At 47.9% G+C, this 19805-nt stretch overlaps 1 protein-coding gene across 3 annotated transcripts in view; it reads left to right on the forward strand.

Annotated features, from left to right (window-relative positions):
* Rhobtb1 (Rho related BTB domain containing 1) overlaps positions 1-19805 on the forward strand; it is a 74566-nt gene that overhangs the window by 24674 nt on the left and 30087 nt on the right. For 2 of the 3 annotated variants that reach the window (XM_036168449.1, XM_036168448.1), the window contains exons 3-4: positions 5431-5632; positions 6302-6405. In XM_036168449.1, the coding sequence (XP_036024342.1) occupies positions 5441-5632; positions 6302-6405 (296 nt within the window). In that variant the 5' untranslated portion in view covers positions 5431-5440. Of the gene's footprint in view, positions 1-5430; positions 5633-6301; positions 6406-18528; positions 18585-19805 lie in introns of those variants that run through there. The other variant, XM_036168451.1, reaches the window with a different exon arrangement.

Below are 19805 nucleotides of genomic sequence, written 5' to 3' on the forward strand. Positions count from 1 at the left end.
TGGTGGCGTGGAGAAAAGTTGCCGTGATCCGCCAACATGGTGTGGAAAAGATCCAGCATCCAAGGAAGGCTTGTGTGCCAATTTACATTGATTGTCAACCTGACAGGGTCTAGAACCAACTCTGGGCATGGCTTGTGTGTAGATTAGGTTGATGTTGAAAGACCCGCCTGAAAATGTAGCCAGCACTCTTCTGGGCAAAAATCTCAAACAGAATAGAAAGAAGAAAGTGAGCTGAGAACCAGCATTCATTTCTCTCTCTCTCCTTTTGACTTTGGATGCAACGTGTCAAGCCGCCTCCAGCACCTGCTGCCATGCCTTCCCTGCCATGACTGACTGTGCTCTCAAACTGTGATTCCGAATAAACCCTTTCTTCCTTGAGACATTATTGTCAGGTGTTGGGTCACAAAAGTGGTATTAGTGTAGGCATCAGAGTTCTGGAGATTTTCATAACAGATGTGTTTCAGGTCATTGCCGCTACATAACAAGCCACCCCCAAAACTTGCTGTCTTTAGAATAATTAGATGCTTTCCCTGTTGGCCTCCCCTAGCTCATTCATAAAACTACTTCCAACTGGAGGGTCAGTGAATCTGGGAGATCTGCATAACCTTGGGGGACAGCCAAGGTTATGGGTTCTTGAGCTCTGTTCAGCTGGGCCAGCAGCCTTAGCTGGTCTCCTCAGGGCAGTGTCCCAGCAGCATGGCTATGGAACTGCAGAACCCTGGAGCCTGAACTTACATGACCACAAGGTTCACCCAAGCTCTAGAGGAAGGGAAATGGATTGCCCCCGCTGCTGGGGAGTGCTGTACTATCTCACATCGTGAGGTGCTGGTGTTAAAGACAGTAGTGTCGCATGGAGTGTTGCACTCTGACATTTGAGATTAGAGAGGTAAGAGGTTCCTCATGACAGCAATGCCCAGAGGAATTAATGGCTTGGGTGTGATTAAGTGCCATAGATACTGAAGTGAGGAAGCTACAAGCTAGGGCACAGAACACCTAATCCTGTGGCCACGAAGCAGAGACAGTGGCAGATGGAGAGGAGGGGCCTGTGGTCCAGATCCTGCTAGTAACAGCAGGGAAAGTCTGGGATGGCCACACCAATGATGTGGTTCTGGAGACCACGAGGACCATGACCACAGCATATAAGTCTGTCTCATGAGGAATGGACGCTCAGGGCCCAGAACCAATTCTCTAGCTCTTCAGTCCCCAGCCACCAAGTCTGCCTGTTGACTTGCCAGTCCTAAAAGAAGTTTACCATGTCTGACATCCAGACAGGGTGAGTAGATGCTTCAAGGCATATTGTAAACTCTAGCTTCCATGTCCTCCAAGTTTGTTGAAGTAGGGAATGCAGCAACAGGTCAGTTTACAGCTGCCATTTCCGGCTCTCTTGTCTCCTCAGATATTTCTCTACAGGCAAAAGAGTGCTCACACAGATGAGCAGGATTTATGATGATGAGATGTATTAACTCTGTTAAATGGGTAACATTTATCACTCCCATTGTAAGTAAATAAAAATCAGAAAGCAGACAACGATCACCCAGATGGTCTTAAGAACTCACTCAACCATAGCATGTAGATATGAATAAACAGGAGCCCATTACAAGTAGAGAAGGATGAAATTACTTGTTCTTGCAATTGCTTCCAGGACTGGGTGTCGGTCTGTTTATGTGTGACCTGTGAGCAGCTGGTTTGCTGGGACACTGGGAAGGCCTGACTTGGCCTCTCTGGCTGTAGCTTTGAATTCTTGCAATACTTTTTTTGATTATTGTATACACAGAAAAAGAAATGTTTACTCTGAAGGAAGTACTCAGGCTGTGAGGGAGTTCGGTAGTACTTAACTGCAAACCCTACCTCTGCAGCCAAGTTCACTGTGAGCAGTGAAGCCCACCCATTCCCGTTGCTCTCCCTCACCCATGATCTCCTGTTGATGGGAATCAGTATGATCTGATCCTAAGTAGACTGCAGGGATTAGACCCCCCCCCATGGGTGTTATTTTCACCTTTGGCCCCAGTTGTTATGTAGAATATGGCATAAATATGTCCTAAAAAATGAGGACAATTTTTGCAGTTAGAGCTTGTCTTACTTAAGATTTCTGTTGCTCTGAAGAGAAACCACGTTCACCGCAACTCTTATAAAGGAAAACATTTAACTGGGTCTGGCTTACAGTTTCAAGGTTTAGTCCATTATCATGATGGTGGGAAGCATGGCAGCATGCAGGCGGACAGGTGCTGGAGAAGTAGCAGAGAGTTCTACATCTTGATCCACGGACACAAGGAGACTGTCACACTAGGCCCAGCTTGAGCATACATGAGACCTCAAAGTCCATCTCCACAGTGACCCACTTCCTCCAACAAGGCCCCAGCTGCTCTAACAAGGCCATACTTCCTAATAGTGCCACTCCCTATGGGCCAAGCATTCACACACATGAGTCTATGGAGGCCATTTCTATCCAAACCACCACAGAGCCTAAATATGAAACATGAAGGGTTTGTGACCACCTCAAAGGCATATATAAAAGCAACATGGTTTTTTTGTTTGTTTGTTTGTTTTTGTTTTTTTTTATTTCACCAGGGTATTACTAATCCACATGACTGGGGAGCTCCTCTTCAGAGTCTGCTGGCAGAGCCAGGTTGCTGATAGTCAAGAAAGCCAATTCTGTATTTTTAAGTTTGTATCCTACTTGTCCCTAAATCCAGGCATTCTTCTAAACCATCTGTCTTTCAAAACTATCAAATCCCCCAGCAAATACTGAGATTGTCCTACCGCTTAGAATATTCAAGGCAATGTACCTCAGTTTCAAAGTTGTGGGGCCCCCAATGAAGCCAGTTTCCTGGCTCATCCCCACCCCCTTGGCAACATCACCAGAATGTTGTCAAATAATTTGGTAATTTTGATTCCAATTTGACTCGTTGGGTCAGGTCAGCTACCCTTCATCTTGTGTTGATTTTCTGCAGTATCTAGTGAGTTATCCTTGAGTTAGCTCTTAAAAAATCAGTCCTTTGGGGAGATCTCTGTCTGTATTGGTGAGTTTACCTCTGATGCTGGCTTCCTGCCTTTTTTTTTTTTTTTTTTTTTTTCGGGACAGGGTTTCTCTGTGTAGCTTTGGAGCCTTTCCTGGAACTCACTCTGTAGCCCAGGTTGGCCTCAAAATCACAGAGATCCGCCTGCCTCTGCCTTCCCAATGCTGGGATTAAAGTCGTGCGCCACCACTCCCTGGCTAGCAATTTTATCTTTGGTCTCTAGACATAGGTGATATTCCCTAGACGGAATATTGAAAAAAACCATCCGGCCAATGCCAAACTCATGCTTCTAGCCCATTGCTCTCTGTTACTGGAGGAAATAAGACAGAATGTTAAAGAGATCAGTTGCAGGAGCCATCATACCTGGCTGATCATCAGGATTAGACTTTTGTTTTTGTACTTGACTTTTTTTTTTTTTTTCTCTCAAAAGAAAAAAAAGTGTGGCCAGATGGGGAACTGCTGGGTATTTTCAGGCTCTTCGTGCTACATAAACCACACAGGTCAAATTCTAACCAAACCACACATCTGCCCCTTGAGTCCTTCCTGCGAAGCCGTTCTCCAGCCTCAGGTTTCACAACTGCCTGGGACAATGTCGCTGAGGATAACAGACAGCATTTCAGAACTGCTTCACCTCCCAGCAAGGCCCGACTGTGAGACGGCGGTCCCCGGGTCGAAACTCGCCACCTTCTGTTTTTATCATCCAAAGGATGGCTCTCCTCAAATCAGCTGAGTTCAGCTCTACTGGGTCCCAGTTAGGTAGGAGGCTCTTTCCCCTGAACATCCGTAAAATCATTGCCAACTCTGAAAATGACCATCGGACCAGTTTGCTCAGGTTAGACCTCCTCGAGGGGCCAGTTACAGCTGCCTCGTCGAAATCTGACATCATCCCTTAAGCTGCCCGCAGGAAGCCGACTGCTTTCTGTTGTGTAGAGGGCCTGGCCCCGGAAAGCATGGATGCCACAGCAGCTTCTCTTCCCCCTTCTCTTGACACCCGGCACTTGTGGTTTGTTCATGTCTTTTGTTTCATTGAGACATGATACAGGTCTGTGGTGGTGGTGTGTCTGTCCCCCAATATATTGTGCACCCTGATGAATTTATCTGGGGTCAGAGAAAAGATAGATATAGAAGCCAGACAATGGTGGCACACACCTTTAGTCCTATCACTCGGGAGGCAGAGATCCATCCGGATCTCTGTGAGTGCAAGGCCACACTGGAAACAGAGCCAGGCAGGGTGACACACGCCTATAATCCCAGGACTCACATCTTGCTTGGGAAAGACACAGGCCTTTAATCCCAGGAAGTGACGGCAGGAAGCAGAAAGGTATATAAGGCGTGAGGACCAGGAACTAGAGGCTTTTTAGCAGCAGTTCGGGTGAGCACTCAGAGGCTTTCAGTCTGAGGATTCATGGAAACAGAATCGGATGAGGAGTTGTCGAGGTGAGGTTAGCTGCGGCTCCTTCTGCTTCTCTGATCTTTCAGCAATCACCCCAATATCTGGCTCCGGGTTTGTTTTTATTAATAAGACCTTTTAAGATTTGTGTCACACAGGTGCGTGCCCCAGGCTAGCCTCCTGCCTAAGCTTGACAAAAGCCAGGGGTTAGAAGTGTGAGCACCACCCTGGGTCTGCAACCCTCTTTTAACCTCCCCTGGTATTTCAGGAAAGTCTCACATGTTTTGCCTTCCTGGCTGTGTCTGCCTTTACCCTATGTTCCAGATTCCTTGATGAAAAAACCTTGGTTGGGGGTGGGGGGGCGGTGGAGACGGCTTCTGATAAGCTAGCTTTGGTGAGCTCTCTTGAGAATACTTTGTTGTGTCAATACACTCACTATAAATAGTGGATGAATGGACCATAAGTTAATTTCATTAGCATGTCGTAATTCAACCTGGAGCTTCCTGTTTGCTCACACCCAGGCAGTTTTGCAGCCCATGCTTTGGTTCTCACCTAGGTCACCGTAGCCATTATGAACTTGCATATGACAACGTCTCAATGCCAGACACTGTGTAGCTTAAAGACTGTGGCAGGGCGAATGATAATATTTCTTGGGCCGCCAAGGGCTAGGCGTCAGAGCTCAGCCCTATAGGTGACCAGGTTCACTAGCTGGTCAACACGTGTGGCTGGGGAGCTATGACTGTGTGCCAGCAGTGCCTGGACGGGTCTGCAGTAGGCAGGTTATGTTTAGAGAAAACCAAGGAGAAAATAACACGTTCACCGGAATAAACCGTTCAGGGTCAAAATAACAGTGTGGTGTTTTTGTTCTAGTGTGAGATATAAAAAGAAAGCTTGAGTTTCACTTCCAAACTCCTTGCCTGTGCTCAGGCACCTCCAAGGACGTGGCTGAACAAAGGCAAACTGTTGTGAGTTGCTGTGGAAAGCCTTGGCCTCGCTAATGTGGCACCCATCATCTTCTTACAGAGCTTTATAAATGGACACTGACATGGACTATGAAAGGCCCAACGTTGAAACCATCAAGTGCGTGGTCGTGGGCGACAACGCTGTGGGGAAGACTCGCCTGATCTGTGCCCGGGCGTGCAACACCACACTGACTCAGTACCAGCTGCTGGCCACCCATGTGCCCACCGTGTGGGCCATTGACCAGTACCGTGTTTGCCAGGAGGTAAGGCACATAGGTTCAGCCTCAGCTACGTAGCCAGTTCCAGGCCAGCCTGAACTACTGGAGGCCCTGCCTCAAGAACAAACAGAAAGCTGGATATAATAGTAATTTGCCTGGCACGGTGGCCCAGTGTTCAAGAAGCTGAGGTAGGAAGATGGAGAAATTTAAGGCTAACTTGGACTAGAGGAAGAAAACAAAAAACAAAAAACAAAAACAAAAAAAACAAAAAAAAAAAAAAAAAAAAAAAAAACCAAAAAAAAAGGAAGGAAGGAAGGAAAGAAAGAAAGAAGGAAACTTTAAAATAATGCTGAGGCCATCACTTCTGTTTGCTGTTTATTAGTCTGATCAAAAATGAAGGAGGCAAGTGGCAATATTGTATATCTAAAACAGAAGTGACCTGTGTGGTACCAGAAAAAATACAAACTTGGGGGTGTGGCTATGGCACACCAAAGAAGTCTGAGTCACGCCATGGGGAGGCTGAATTAGGAGTTGTCTTGTGTCCCTCTAGACAGTGCAAAGGTCTGAAGACCCTGCGGAACACTTGAGCATACCGCCCCCTTGCCCTCCACCCCACCCCCACCCTGCCCTCACCCCCACCCCCATCGAACTCCCTCCTTTCCATGCTCCCTCTCTTATACTCTTTTTTTTTTCTGTCCCCCCACCCCCCAACAGGTCCTGGAGCGGTCCAGGGATGTCGTTGATGAAGTGAGCATTTCTCTCAGGCTTTGGGACACTTTTGGAGATCACCACAAAGACAGGCGTTTCGCATACGGCAGGTAAAACAGGGCCAGGGAAGCTTGTGGGAGCGTCCAGTATCCTATCCCTATCCAGAGCAGGTTAGGAAAACACCGACAGGCAGACCACGCAGCCTTGCACGAGCTCTGGGCCGTGCCTAGGTTAGGAATTAAAAGGACAATGTTGTTTTCTGGTATCAAGGATAACCAAGTCCTCCTCCTCCTCCTCACGTACAAGGTCGTCTTTGAAACTCCCAGCTAGCCAAGCTGGGCCATTTGCAACAGCAGCATCCATCTGGTCCTCCCGTTCCGGTCCGAGTCAGTTTAACTTCTGACTTCTTCCACAGTACTGGCTTCCTTTTAGGAGGTGTTGCCTGGAAAGCACTTCTGACTTTGATTTAAAGGTCGCTCATAAAAGAAAGCAAAGCATCTAAAAAGCCCTTCTCGGGGCATGATTCCAAAATGAATGGAAGCATTCGTGTCTTTTTTTTTTTTTTTTTTTCATTCAAAGAGAAACAGAGAAGGAGAAACCCAGTAGAGGGAAGATAAATCCAGGACACTTATGTGGGTAGGGACAGTCAAAGGGCCTTCCCAAGTTCAGCACCATCTTGTCACCATCACTGCTTTCGGTCTCTCTGAGAACATATCACAGCGCTCTGAACCCACAGAGGAAGATCCCTATTCCTTCTCCATCATAAACTGACCTGCGTCATCTTAGGTTAGACTGGAGTAGCACTGTTTAGTTGTCCTTTCCTAACATCCCACACCATGTGACCTCAGAGAGCCAGAGTGCATCCCCCCCCTCCTAGAGATAAAGACCAAACATTCTGACAGATCCCCACCCCTTCTCCAGCCCTGGACCATCTCTTAACAAGCCACACCCACAAGTGTGTACATTACTTTTCCTCTGGCGCCACAAGACAGGTCAGTTTTGTCTGGAATGTGTAAGGTAGCCACCCGATTTTAGGCCTAAGGATTTTTTGATTTTTTTTTATTTCCTTTCTAAATTACATTGTATTAATTAATTAATCAACTAATTAATTAATTTTGTCATGTGTGTATGCACAACAGGGCAAATGTGTGGAGATCAGGGGACAATTTGCTAGTCTTGGTTTTCTCTTCCCACTATGTAGGTCGAAAGCATCAAACTCCAGGTCATGGGAGTTGGCAGCAAGTACCTTGATCAACTGAGCCATCTCACCCCTGTGCTGTTTGTTGTTCCTTTCTTGAGACAGAGTCTCACTCTAAAACCCCTGCCTCAGCATCCCGGGTATTGGGATGACAGGCTTGCTAACTTTAGAGGTGTGTCTAAAACAATGGGCCAACTGCTTGGAAGCATTCACCTGGCTCCTGGGAAGTTCACATAATTGGGGAAGGGGCAGGGAGCCTGCAATTTAAACCGGTTTGTTCAAGGAGGCTCAAGAGGAGGGGTGTGGAAGCAGACATCATTCTTCATTAAGTTTGTTCTTTGACAAGATACGTACATATGAAGCATTCCGATTAGTTTCAACTCCACATGCTCTCTTATGATTCTCCGATTCCTGTTAACCTTCCTCCTCCTTTTAATTCTCTTTCCCAGATTCATGTCTTGTTGTTTGGTTTTGTGACCCACCGGGTTTAGCCAGGGCCATCTACCTTACCATGGGTCGGCATTAGAGGAGTGAGCCCCCCCCCCAGCACCTCCCCCTCCATGTCTGACTCTAATATAGGTTCAGCATCAACGTACCTGTGTGGGCACGTTCGTGCCACCCCATGCATTTGGAGGTTTGGTAGTTGGTTCTCTCTCTCTCCTTACACCATGCGGAGCCTGGAGATTGAACTCAGGTCATCAGGCTTAGAGGCAAGAAGAGCTTTTACCGGCTGAACCACCTCCCTTGCCCATCCCTCTGTTACATCCTTTCCGCACCCCCTTCCGAAATGATCCACGGACCTTAGAGCAGGTAGTATAAATGTCTTGTTTGGGCCTGAGCGGTCACAACACTTTTTCTCTTCAAGCAGCCTAACATCTCTACATGCACCATCACAAACCCTGTTTTTAATGTCCCCTCTGTAGCAGAACTTTTCAACTTAGAAGCTGGCAAGGCCGGCTCCTCTCCTTGTTGTTTGGGTTTGGTTTGGTTTGGGTTTTGTTTGTTTGTTTGTTGTATTTTGTTTTGTTTTCCCAGTAATGTTTTTTATCATCATCTGGAGTCTTTTTGTTGTGGGTTTTTGTGTCTTTGGGTTTTTTTGTTTGTTTGTTTCGTCTGTTTGGCCTCACGTTGTTCTACACATTAAAAACTAATAAATGCACGTGCACTTACCAAGCACTCAGGTTTACCGCTGTGATTTTTAAGGATGCATCAGTTGAGAAAGAAGTCTTTGAACAAAGGAAAGATAGGTGCAATTGGTGTGAAGGACTTTCAGAATCCCACTCCTGAGAAAAAAATACCTTGCAAGGAGAGGCACAGGATGTTGCACTGAGGTGTTCCCAGTAGACTAGCCGACTGCTTCAGCAGCACTGTGTCCTGTTGGCACCCCAACATTTGTGTTTGAGACTCACAGTGTGATGTGTCCCCACTTCACAGAAGTTGCACGGTGTTGACGGGAGCTATTTTGCTCTCATGAGACTTTTTAACAGCCCCACCACCTCACAAAGTGTATAGTGAGCCTTGTCCAGCCCCATGACAGAGCTAGAGTTGCCTGGCCCCTCACTCCCAACAAAGCAAGCTGCTCTATCCTGGCACTCCATGGGCTCAGGGAACATTGCTCTGTGCTTGTGCCCTAAGGTTCTGTCACCCACATCCTCTTCCCACTGACATGGAAAAAACAGCCAGTGCTCCCCCAGGCAGCACGCTGGTGTCAGGGCCTTGGTTCTTGTGAGGAGGCTTCCTGCTGCCTGTCTGCTCTTACCTTGAATTTCCTCTGTCCCTTCCCATGCCCACGGACTCCACCCAGCAGAGACTAGAACCCAGACCTACCCCATCTCAGCCACCAGCATTGTTCTAGAAACGCTGAATACATATACATGATATTATATTCAGTGCCCAGAAAGCTACACTGTTTTGGAAAATTTGGTAGCAGTAGGAGTTCCTTTTATTCCGTAGAAGGCTTCAGTCACCTCTTTTCATTGCTATGAGAGAGTCCTTTAACTTCATAATGACCTCCCTTTTTAATTTTATACCATTTATGGAGGGAAAAAAAGCATAACTGCAGTTCCAGCTAATCACTTTGGTGTGGAAAACCTGTTTTGTGTGTGTGTGTGTGTGTGTGTGTGTGTGTGTGTGTGTGTGTGTGTATGTGTGTGCAAGCGTACACCTGAACGTATGTAGGTGTATCACATGTGTGCAGAAGCACTCAAAGGTCAGAAGAGGGTGTCAGATCCCCTAGAACTGGGGTTACAAACTGTCCTAAGCAGCTATATGGATGTCGAGAACCAAACCCAGGTCGTCTGCAAGGAGAGAAGTGTTCTTGAGTATTGCGTCATGTCCCAGTCCCCAAACCCGTTTTGTTTTGTTGGTCTTTGTTTTATTTACGTTTTTACTGTAGTTGGTGTGAGCCTTTCAATGGGACAAGCAACTGGCATAAACTTGGAGGTACTCAGGATATACATTCCAAGGCATTCGGAACCTTGTTAAAATAATTAACAGGGTTCCTGGAGTGGCCCCAAGAGAAACCAGACTCCGACAAGATGTCTTAGGCCTCAATGCTGGCTTTCTCTGCTTCTCAGCACAAAGGAATTTCACATGTTACCCCTCCAGTATTCCAGGCATGGAAGGGTCTGTTTTCTAGAGCAATCCAAGCAGGTCCAGCAGGACTCAGTGGTAGGCAGTTGGCCAACTTTGAAAACTTTCTAACATGGTTTAACTATACACAGAATGCCATCACTCTCTTTGTGGCTTACTGGCAACTATTGAACCCTACACCCACCCCCACTTTGCCTACCAGAAAAAAAAAAAAAAATAGCTCCAGTGTACCAAAGGTCTTCCTAGATCTCAGACAACTTTGTGTAGCTCATCCCCTGGGGAACCCTAGGAGGAAGATGGTCTCTACGCTGCAGGTGAGGACTCTGTACCTGTTTCCCAGTCCCGAGTCTCAAGGGGAAATCTCACCTGCAGCTCTCTAGGACTTGGGGCTCCCCCTGCTTCCCCTATATCAAGTCATCTCCACCTCATTTTAGGTAGGATACAGCCGAAATGACCCCACATTGGGGAGCAGAGTTTCTGTGTGTTCTTCTGTATATATGCAAAGGCTTAAGACTAGAATCACTGTCCACAGTTGACCTTCTGGATCCGTTGCCTTCAGGGAGACAAGTTACCCATCCCAGCACAACAGCTGATGGGGTCTTAAGACTGCCCACGCACCATCCACTTGTGGATGAACCTTTAAAGCTCTTCTCTCTGGTTCTTTTCAAATGTCAAGAATGAAACCATACATAGTGACCAGGATTGGCATCAGCTCTTCTCTCTTTTGGCAAGAAAGAGTCTCTTCTTAAAGGGATATCACTCACCTCTGAGTTTGACAGGTCACGATTTGATTCCAGGCACCCTAAAAAGGTTGGCAAAGGGTATGGGAGGTGACTTTAGGAAGACACATGGGGCGTTCAATCCCCCTCCTCCGAGCCCAGCTCATCATGTACATAATACAGACGTCACTGTTTCCTTGACTGATCCGCCCTGGCATCAGAGACCCCAAGCCATCTGATGGGTTCTAAAGGTGTAGCTAACAGCTACAGCATAAGCTAAGCAGCCCTGGAGCCAGATCTGAGCTCCTGCCCTGCACTCTCCATATCCTCTCCCACCTTGTTGTCGTGGTGACCCTGTAAAGCAGCTACAGGAAGGGCCAAGGGCAAGCCGCGGAGACAGAGCTGACCTGAGCTCCCCCCTTCACTGTCTGCTGAACTGCAGAGCCCACATCCTGCCACAGCACCTCACCCATGGTTAGTGGTGGTGCTAGGTGGCCCACTCACTTGACGCTTCCTTCTGGTTTCATCCATCTCACACTGTCTGTGTGGAGAGTAGAAACTCAGCATTCCTCATCTCCTCAGCTGTGGTATCCGAGGGCTTCTAGTAATTTCCTTAACCCTCAGCAAATGACCCAACTCTTTGCTGCATCCCAAAGCAGCCAAGCATGAGTATTTCACTGTGAATAGAGATGACATACCCAAAGTTATATTTAAAATATATATATATATATATATATATATATATATATATATATATATATATATATATATATATGATGTGCCTACATGTATGTGCACATGTGTATGCAGATGCATGGGCACATGTGTGCGCATACATATGGAGGCCTGAGGGTGGTGTTGGAAATGTTATGCAATCATTTTCGTCTTATTCTTCAAAGCTGGGTCTCACAGTCAAATCCAGAGCTCACCAACACAGCTCATCCAGCTAGCCCGCTTACTCTAGGGATCCCTGGTCTCTGCTTGCTAAGAGCTGGGATTACAGTCAAGCACAAGACCCATGTGGCCCATGGGTTCTTTGCTTTTGTGGCATGTACTTTAGCCACTGAGCTGTCTGCCCAGTCCTCAAGGAAACATCTTGAGAATGAATGGGAATTCTGGGTAATTGGGGAAGGAGGACGTTTTCCCTCTCAAACAGTTAACTGAACAATTCAGAGCCAGCATAACTGCCCTCATCACCAGCATCTCTATACATATTTACAGTCTAATTGGACTCATTTAAGGCATGCTATATTCTTATAAAGATTTCTCTCTGGCACTGTTTGCCCCTACAAGGAGAGGTACAGTGTGTGTGTGTGTGTGTTTGAAATGATAACATTAATCAGAGCTGCGGTTTCTGGGTGTCTGTTTAGATAAGATGGTTTGGGTTTCGTGTTAAAAGTCCATGAAATCAGAGATAGCATGGATACACTTAGTTTCCAATACTTCACGGAGGCCCTTTAAAATATTCAAGACTCTGGTGGCCCAGGGTTTGTGTCTTTGCCTGAGCTTAATGGCCAATAACAAGAGAAAAGTAAGAACCGATGAGTGTGGATCTGTTAGAGTCTTTCTGCGTTTGCCGGGCCCATCTGGGAATATTCTGGATGATTTCAGGGTGGCAAACAGCTTGTTGTACCGCAGATATGTCAGGAGGAGGTTGGCTGAGGTCAAGACAAGACAAAACAAATGAATAGCTTGGGCTGCAAATGTAAATAATTTTAAAGGCAGTATCATCATTGGCTTGCTTTTTTTCCCTCTTCCGCCTCAAGCTGACCATTGCCCTGCTATGGACCTGGCCTTTGTTTAAAAATGGTGATGCCTTATTCACCGTGGATTTATTTTCAGTTTTTTAAAAAGTATTATTCATCTGGGTGGCTGAGTGTTTTGGTCCTTGCCTGCATTTTGTACTCAACTCAGGTGACCTGTGTTCCTCTCCAGCCCCCAGCCCTGACAGGAGGCTTTACAAATGGACACAGGGTAGCAAAAGGGAGAGGGCTCCAGGTGTACAGCATAGCCTTTGTGTGTTAGTACCATGTGGGTCCAGGAAAGTGATTGGAGCTTGCGCCCTGAAGACGCCAGGTCCTACAGCTTCTGTAACCCAGGGAACTGAATGTTGCTGTGGCCTTAGAAGAAGTCCTCAGTTCTGTGAGCAGAGATGCAGGCACTCCCTGGGAAGCTATGTAAGAGTGTTAGTACTCACACTTGGGTGCACCTCAGCGTGGTACTTGTTCTAGAGTTAGAGTTCTGGGGTGAGATAAGCCAGCATGGTGTGGCTGGAGTCTTCCCGTGTCCAAACCCAAGTAAACACACAGAGACTTATATTACTTATAAACTGTATGGCCGTGGCAGGCTTCTTACTGTCTAGTTCTTATATCTTAAATTAACCCATTTCTATTAATCTATAAGTTGCCACGTGGCTTGTGGATTACCAGTATTTTTACATCTTATTTCCTATGTGTCTGGCTGGTGACTCCTCACTCTGCCTTCCTGTTCCCAGAATTCTCCTCTCTGCTTTTCCTGCCTATACTATACTTCTTGCCTGCCTACTGGCCAATCAGTATTTTATTTATCCACCAAATGAGAGCAACACACAGTCACAGCATACAGAGCGATGTCCACAGCAGCATGGTCATGAAGTAAGTGGCCCTCGGCTGCACATAGGTGACCACTCTTCAGGAACTGTAGTGTTTTTCTTTACCAAACCTCAACAGAAGGAGAAATAAGAGTGAGAACTTCTGAGAAATGGGCACCGGGTAGAAAAGGGCATATACTGTGTGACACCATTCAGATAAAATTCTAGAAAAGATAATCTAGTCGCGTAGAGACAATGGTTTGGTTCTTCCATCGCTGGGACAGACAAACTGAGAAAAGCAACTCAAGGAAGGAAGAGTTCATTTGCCTTGCAGTTCAGGAAGGGACGCAGCCCACCCCAGTGGAGAATCAGGGGCACCTGGGAGCATCGGGTGACTGCACAGTCAGGAAGCAGAGAACAAACAGAAAGTAGTGCCTCGCTATAGAGTTTCAAATCCCCCCCCAGGGGTCCCCTTCCTCCACTGAGTCTCCGTCTCCTTCCAAAACAGCATCACCAGCTGGGGACCAAGCCATCAAACACAAGAGCCTGTAGGACACATTTCACATTCAAACCCCAAAAGGAAGGGTGGATCACTAGACTATAGGAGGGAACTCGGGAGTGATGGAAATGTTTCCTTTAAGTGTGATCCTGGTTTTGTGGGGAATAGAGATGTCAGAACTGACCAAACTAAATACACGACGGGCGAATATTGAAAGCTTAATGTATTTCGATGTTATCTCCATAAAGTTTAAGATGGGGAAATGTAGAACTGGAGCCTCAGGAACTGATATAGAAAATGGAATTGACAGGCTCTCAAAGCTAATGACGGAACATCATTCTCCTGCCACCCAAAGCCATGCTGGGTCTCTTCTCCCAGCGCGAGCCCCCCCCCCCCCAAGCCCAGGGGCTGGCTGGCTGATGATGGCAGGGACCACGCATAGCCTGTGTTTGTGTTCATCTCTTCTTGAAGGTCCACCTCTCTGAGTACCATGTGACAGTGAGACAGAACACTCGGTTCCATGAGAGGTTTCCATCTCTTCTTTTCTGTCTCCCACAGCTGTCTGCTCGGGTTGTAGAGTATGTGAGTGACCTGTGCGGTCTAACCAGCTGCCCTGTCTGGGAACCGGGGTGCAGAGCTGAGGAGTAGGGGTGTACCGTTGCTTGTCTATCTGTCTGTCTTGGGTCTCATCCTCTCTCTCCAGTTTTGTCCTGCTGTAGGCAAACAAACCACGTCATCAGAACTCGCCTCCCTTCCCATTTCCATTGGATGTCATTGTTTTTGTGAATATTCTTAAATAGAAGATTTGGATATGTATGGATGATTTTCCAATTACAGAGTCACTTCTTCTCTGGGTATCACTTCCCCAAATTTTGTTAGAATAGTTTTTATAACAGTTTTCTTTCTCTATTTGTGTGTGTGTGTGTGTGTGTGTGTGTGTGTGTGTGTGTGTGTACACATGCATGCTAATAGCAGGGATATTAAGCAAACCAGTTGAAACTGGGTCATTACCATAATATATGTACCCCAAATAATAAAATGCACTAGGCTTAAATACAGGCAATTTCAAAAATTACATGTATGGCCATGTATGCATTCAGAGCTTGAGCCCACAGCTGTAAGGCTGCTGTGGAACCTGGTCATTTCACAGTCTTCCCACCCGGCCTCTGGACCTCCCTCAGCTGCTGTTCCAGGCAAACCTTCCTGCTCTGAAATAGAGCAGCTTGGACTAGAACCGGAAGAATGAGGCGTCAACAGAGCAGGGACCCCTGTGCCTGGCCAAGCCGTTCCCCCACACAAATCAGGAACACTCAGCACTCAGTGAGACAGAGATAATGCTTCCTGCACCGCTGGGGCTCACTGGGGCAAAGTGCTGGTCACGTGTCCAGGGAAGTGGTCATGTGGTAGCTCGGACAGGAAAGCGTAGCTAGACCCAAGAGAAGCCCCCAAGAGAGACACAATGAGGCTGCTGACAAGGGCGAAGGGAATAGTGATTGCCTTCTTTGGACTTTTTTTTTTTCCTTTACTAACTGCAAACTTGACAAATTGGGTCAAGTTTGCAACACTGGCTTTTCAACATAGAATAAGAAGAATTAAAACACAAAAACAAAAAAAAAAAACACCAGTTTGTGTTGTTTCTGTGTTGGGATTTTCTGATGAGGAAATAGATTCCAGGCCACAGTGCTTTTTCCTTTCAAACTAGGTGGGTCAGAGGCAGGAGACTGTTGAGTAACTCTGTGGTCAGTCATTCTAGAACCTTCTCTCAGAAACTCTGGACCATAAGGCACAGTTGTGAGCCAAAAGGAACCCGTTTCCATGTTTGTCCAGTTGGTCCTGTCCGCCACAGAGTGTGTTCTCGGATATTCTTCTTAGGAAGTTTACCAACCCTGCCAGCGACTCTTAATACCAGTCACCCATGACAAGCGTCTCTAAAGTGAGCCCAGAAGTGTGTTCTTCCTCTCAGACTTCTGCCCCAACCTGGGAAACTGTACAACAGACATTTCTAGGCTGCAGGAAGATGAATAGGAAAAAGAGAAAATAGCGAATTGTCTCTCAAGTCTATCCTTCTGGCTTCAGAGACTCATTGAGTTGGGGTGCGTGCGTGCGTGCGTGCGTGCGTGCGTGTGTGTGTGTGTGTGTGTGTGTGTGTTTGAAAGCAAGATAGCCTTTGTAATTGAGGACATCCCTGAGCCTCAATCTAGCTGTAATCTCCTAGAATGAATCCAAAGAACACCCCCGCTCTCTTTTTTTACATATCTTTGGCTTCTGAAGATAATCTCATTCCTGGGTGGGGGTGGGGGACGACATTGTTCCTCTGCATTTAGGAAAACGGCCAATGGAATTTTTTAAAACAAATTCAAATAATTTTTAAGAAAGCGTCTTAACTGGTTAACTTCTGCTCATGTCCCCAAGACATCACGTGGCGGGCTTCCAGGAACAACAGTCTGAAGAATTGTGATGGCACACATTCTGTTTTCATTCCTCACTTAAACTCCAGCTGATCCCCTGCCCGACTTCATGTAGCCTAGTTTCGTTTCTTTTAGATCCAGAGTCCGCAGACATCTGTGTGCCCTCAGCCTTGTACGCTTGGATACCTCGCAGGCCCCTTTAATGGGATAAAAGCAATCAAAGGGACACGTGGGGGGGGGGGGGGGGGATCTTGAAAATGAGCTAGCTCCTGGTACCATGGGCAGTTAGCGGCATCCGTCAGAGCAGTTCCTCGGTGACCACGCAGAGTAAAAGTGAGACATCTTAGATACATCTTATGCCACTTGGTCCCAGCCTGGATCTGGTCATTCCAGCCCTGTAGGCATGACCTTCTGCAGCCACTGGCTACCTGCACCCGTCTCTCCTCCCAAGGCCCGGCAAGGGTACCACCACCCATCTTGGGGACCGCCTCTTCTCGGGGCCCCTGCTTCTCCTGGCATTTCCTCTCCCCCACCCCTGATCCTTGGCCACTCCCATCACCAATTTAATCAGCTCTCGTCATGACAGTAACATCAGCTTATTAAACTCGAAATGCTATCACGCCATCCCACTCAGAAACACCACTTGGGAGCCTGCCAGCTCACCAGAAGCCAGAGCCACACACACCCCTGAGAGTCCTGCCACCTCAGCCCCTCTGCGGCTCTGCTTCTCCTGCCTTCCTCCTCCCCACTGTGCTCCAGCAATGTGCCTCTTCCCTTGGGGAAGCATCCTAGGCATGCCTGCCTCGGGGCCTCGCCTTCGAGCTAGCTGTAGCTTTGAACTCTTTCCCCACAGCCGGCAGGTCTGGTCCCTCCCTTCCTTCAGTTGTTTACTGAAATGTCAACCTCAGAGAGGCTCTCCCCAGAGGTCTCTTTTTTTTTTTTTTTACTTCCCACCCTCAGCTCTATCTCCCCCACCCCCACCCCCAGTCTGGTTGGCTCTGGCCACCAATTCTGTGTGTTTCTCTTGACTTGTCCTCCAGTATGCAGGCATGAGAAAGGATAGACAGGACAAGGACAGCTGTCCCCAGTGTCCCCAAGAGAGCCTGGTACGCAGTGGGCTGTCACTGTTATGTCTGGAAGGAACAGCTAGTTCCGAGACACGGTGAGGGACAGAGCGAGCCCAGGTACCTTCCGACTCAAGAGGATGGCTGAGACGTCTGAGCAGAACTCTCTTTCCCATCAAGCTCAGAAAAGGTGGCTGGTTGACAGTTTGGCCTCCTAAGAGTCCTGGGCACGAATCCCAGAGACTTCCCACCCTGCCCTGCAAGAGACCATACAGGGTTTCCTGGATCCGCAGCTGGCCTGGCCACTCGGCGCAGAAGGGATGTTTCTCTGGCGCTTAGCTTTGAGGACAACTAAGGAGGAGCAGAAGTTGGGAGAGTTTCTCTGTCGTGTCAGTCAGGCATTCGATGAGGCTGTTGAAAACCATTTGTGTTCATCAGTCGGTGGGACTTCACTCAATGTGACTCTGGTTCTGGTTCTGGTTCTCCTGGTAACAACCGGTGCCATGGAAGACCACACCGCCTTGTGGCATGAAACAAATGGCATGGGACCGCTAGATGACGGCTACCTTAGTTGCTTTCTTACCCCTGCCACAAAGTACCTGACAGGCAGGCGCCACTTAACAGAGAGAGGGTCTGTTTGGGCTCCCAGTGTGGAACTAGCAGCTCTGCGGCTCCAACTGTGGTGACAAGGATGTCCACAGTCGGGAAGCAGAGGGACAAAGACGCTGGCGCTCAGCTCCGTTTCTCAGGTTTATCCCCAGCCGTTCGTTCACCCACCATCAGGTCGTTCCTTCCTCAGATAAACTCCTCAGAAACCTGCCCTCACAGACACACGCAAAGGTGTGCGTCCTGCGAGATTCTGCATCCTCCTTAGCGGTCAAGGCTAACTAGGGTAATAGCCCACCGCTTTGGTTGGTGGGGCCGCTCACTGCGGTGACATTTGCACTAGGGTGGGGGAACCAGCCATTTCTAATGCTCTACCGTTGTCTGCAGCCTCTGGGGACACTGGCGGGCTGTCGCTGCTGCCGGCCCACTCCCCAAAGCATGGCTTGCTTTGGCCAGATTTCTGTCGGGTGGAGGGAGCCGGGTCTAACACGTCACTTCCCAATGAAGCTGCATTTACCGTCCTGGAAGACTGTAGTCACGCATGCTAATCACTCCCAAATCTGGATATATTTCAGGATGTTTTGACAGTTTCCCCCACATAACACCTGTACTTAAAGAAGCCTCACTGCTCTTGGTAAAGTATTGGCTTGATTTCTCCGCTCACATCCGGGGCCCTGCATGGTTCTGCCCTGCTCCCCCCTCTCCCCCCCTCACCCGCCCCCCAGAACTCCCAACCAGGCGCCCCCACCCCCCACCCCACCCCACACCAGGCCTGTCCATCCTCCATGAGTTTGAGCTTCCCCAGCCATCCATCTCCAGCCCAGTCGTGTGCGCCATCTCTGACAAACTCCCTCTACATCTCATACACCCAGGCTGCTCCCCTACTAAAACCTGGAGCCATCCATCCGCTCCAACCCTCTGCCAATGCTCCCAGCTGTCCTGTGCTGTTTCAATGTGTCTGTTTGCATAACACTGTCAGAGCGCAATGCATGAGAGGTGTGTAGTCGACGCCAACGGTTTTGAGATGTTTCGGGAAAGAACCCACCTCAGTTATCATCAGGGAAAGGGAACTCGGAGGCCCACAGGTGGAGGTCAGGAACTCCTTGCTCGAATCTAAGCTAGAGGTGGACTCCTGTACACTCACAAAGAAAGCCTGTTCAGAGGTGACTATGACCCCTACCTGTGTAAAGATCTTGGGGGTCGTCCCCCCACACACACACTAGAAAAGTGAAAGCAGGTGTAAGCAATGGTGGTTGATAATGCGGTAAGATCTGAACACAGAACAAAACGCTTAAAAGAACATATGGGTAATGAAAAGAAGGCAGGCCCATACAGAACTTGGGAGAATATCACACAGGCTTCTTCTAAGCTTCAAATATTAGTCTTGCATGAGGTCCACCCTGAGCTGAGCACCCTGGAGGAGGGTGCGGCCACCCTACTGGCTGCGTTCTGGAGGCCAGGTAGACTACTTTCCTTTTATACTACCTATCATATCAGTCTGATGTGACTTTTTTTTTAGATAAAAGATGATTTCGGGGTTTCTTCATCACTTAACCAGATAAGGAAAAGAAGCCTAGCCCCCCTTTCCCCAGGCCCCTCAGAATGATGCCCATGGCATGGCCGATGGGCCCAGCAGAGATGGGGAGCCCTCCGTGGTAGGAGAGTTTAGAAATTGCATTCCTAACAATCAGTGCCTTTTGGCCCCTGGTAGCTTCTCCAGGCTCTTCCCACCCATGGCCTGGACTTGTAAAAACAGCCTTTGAGACCCCTGCTATTTGCTGTTGAGTCTGGCTCCAGACAAGGTATGTGGGAGAGGATGGCCTTTCTCAGATTTCTTTAATGTTCCAACAAAGAT

Source organism: Onychomys torridus, chromosome 18 (assembly GCF_903995425.1).
Source record: "Onychomys torridus chromosome 18, mOncTor1.1, whole genome shotgun sequence".
Lineage (NCBI taxonomy): Eukaryota > Metazoa > Chordata > Mammalia > Rodentia > Cricetidae > Onychomys > Onychomys torridus.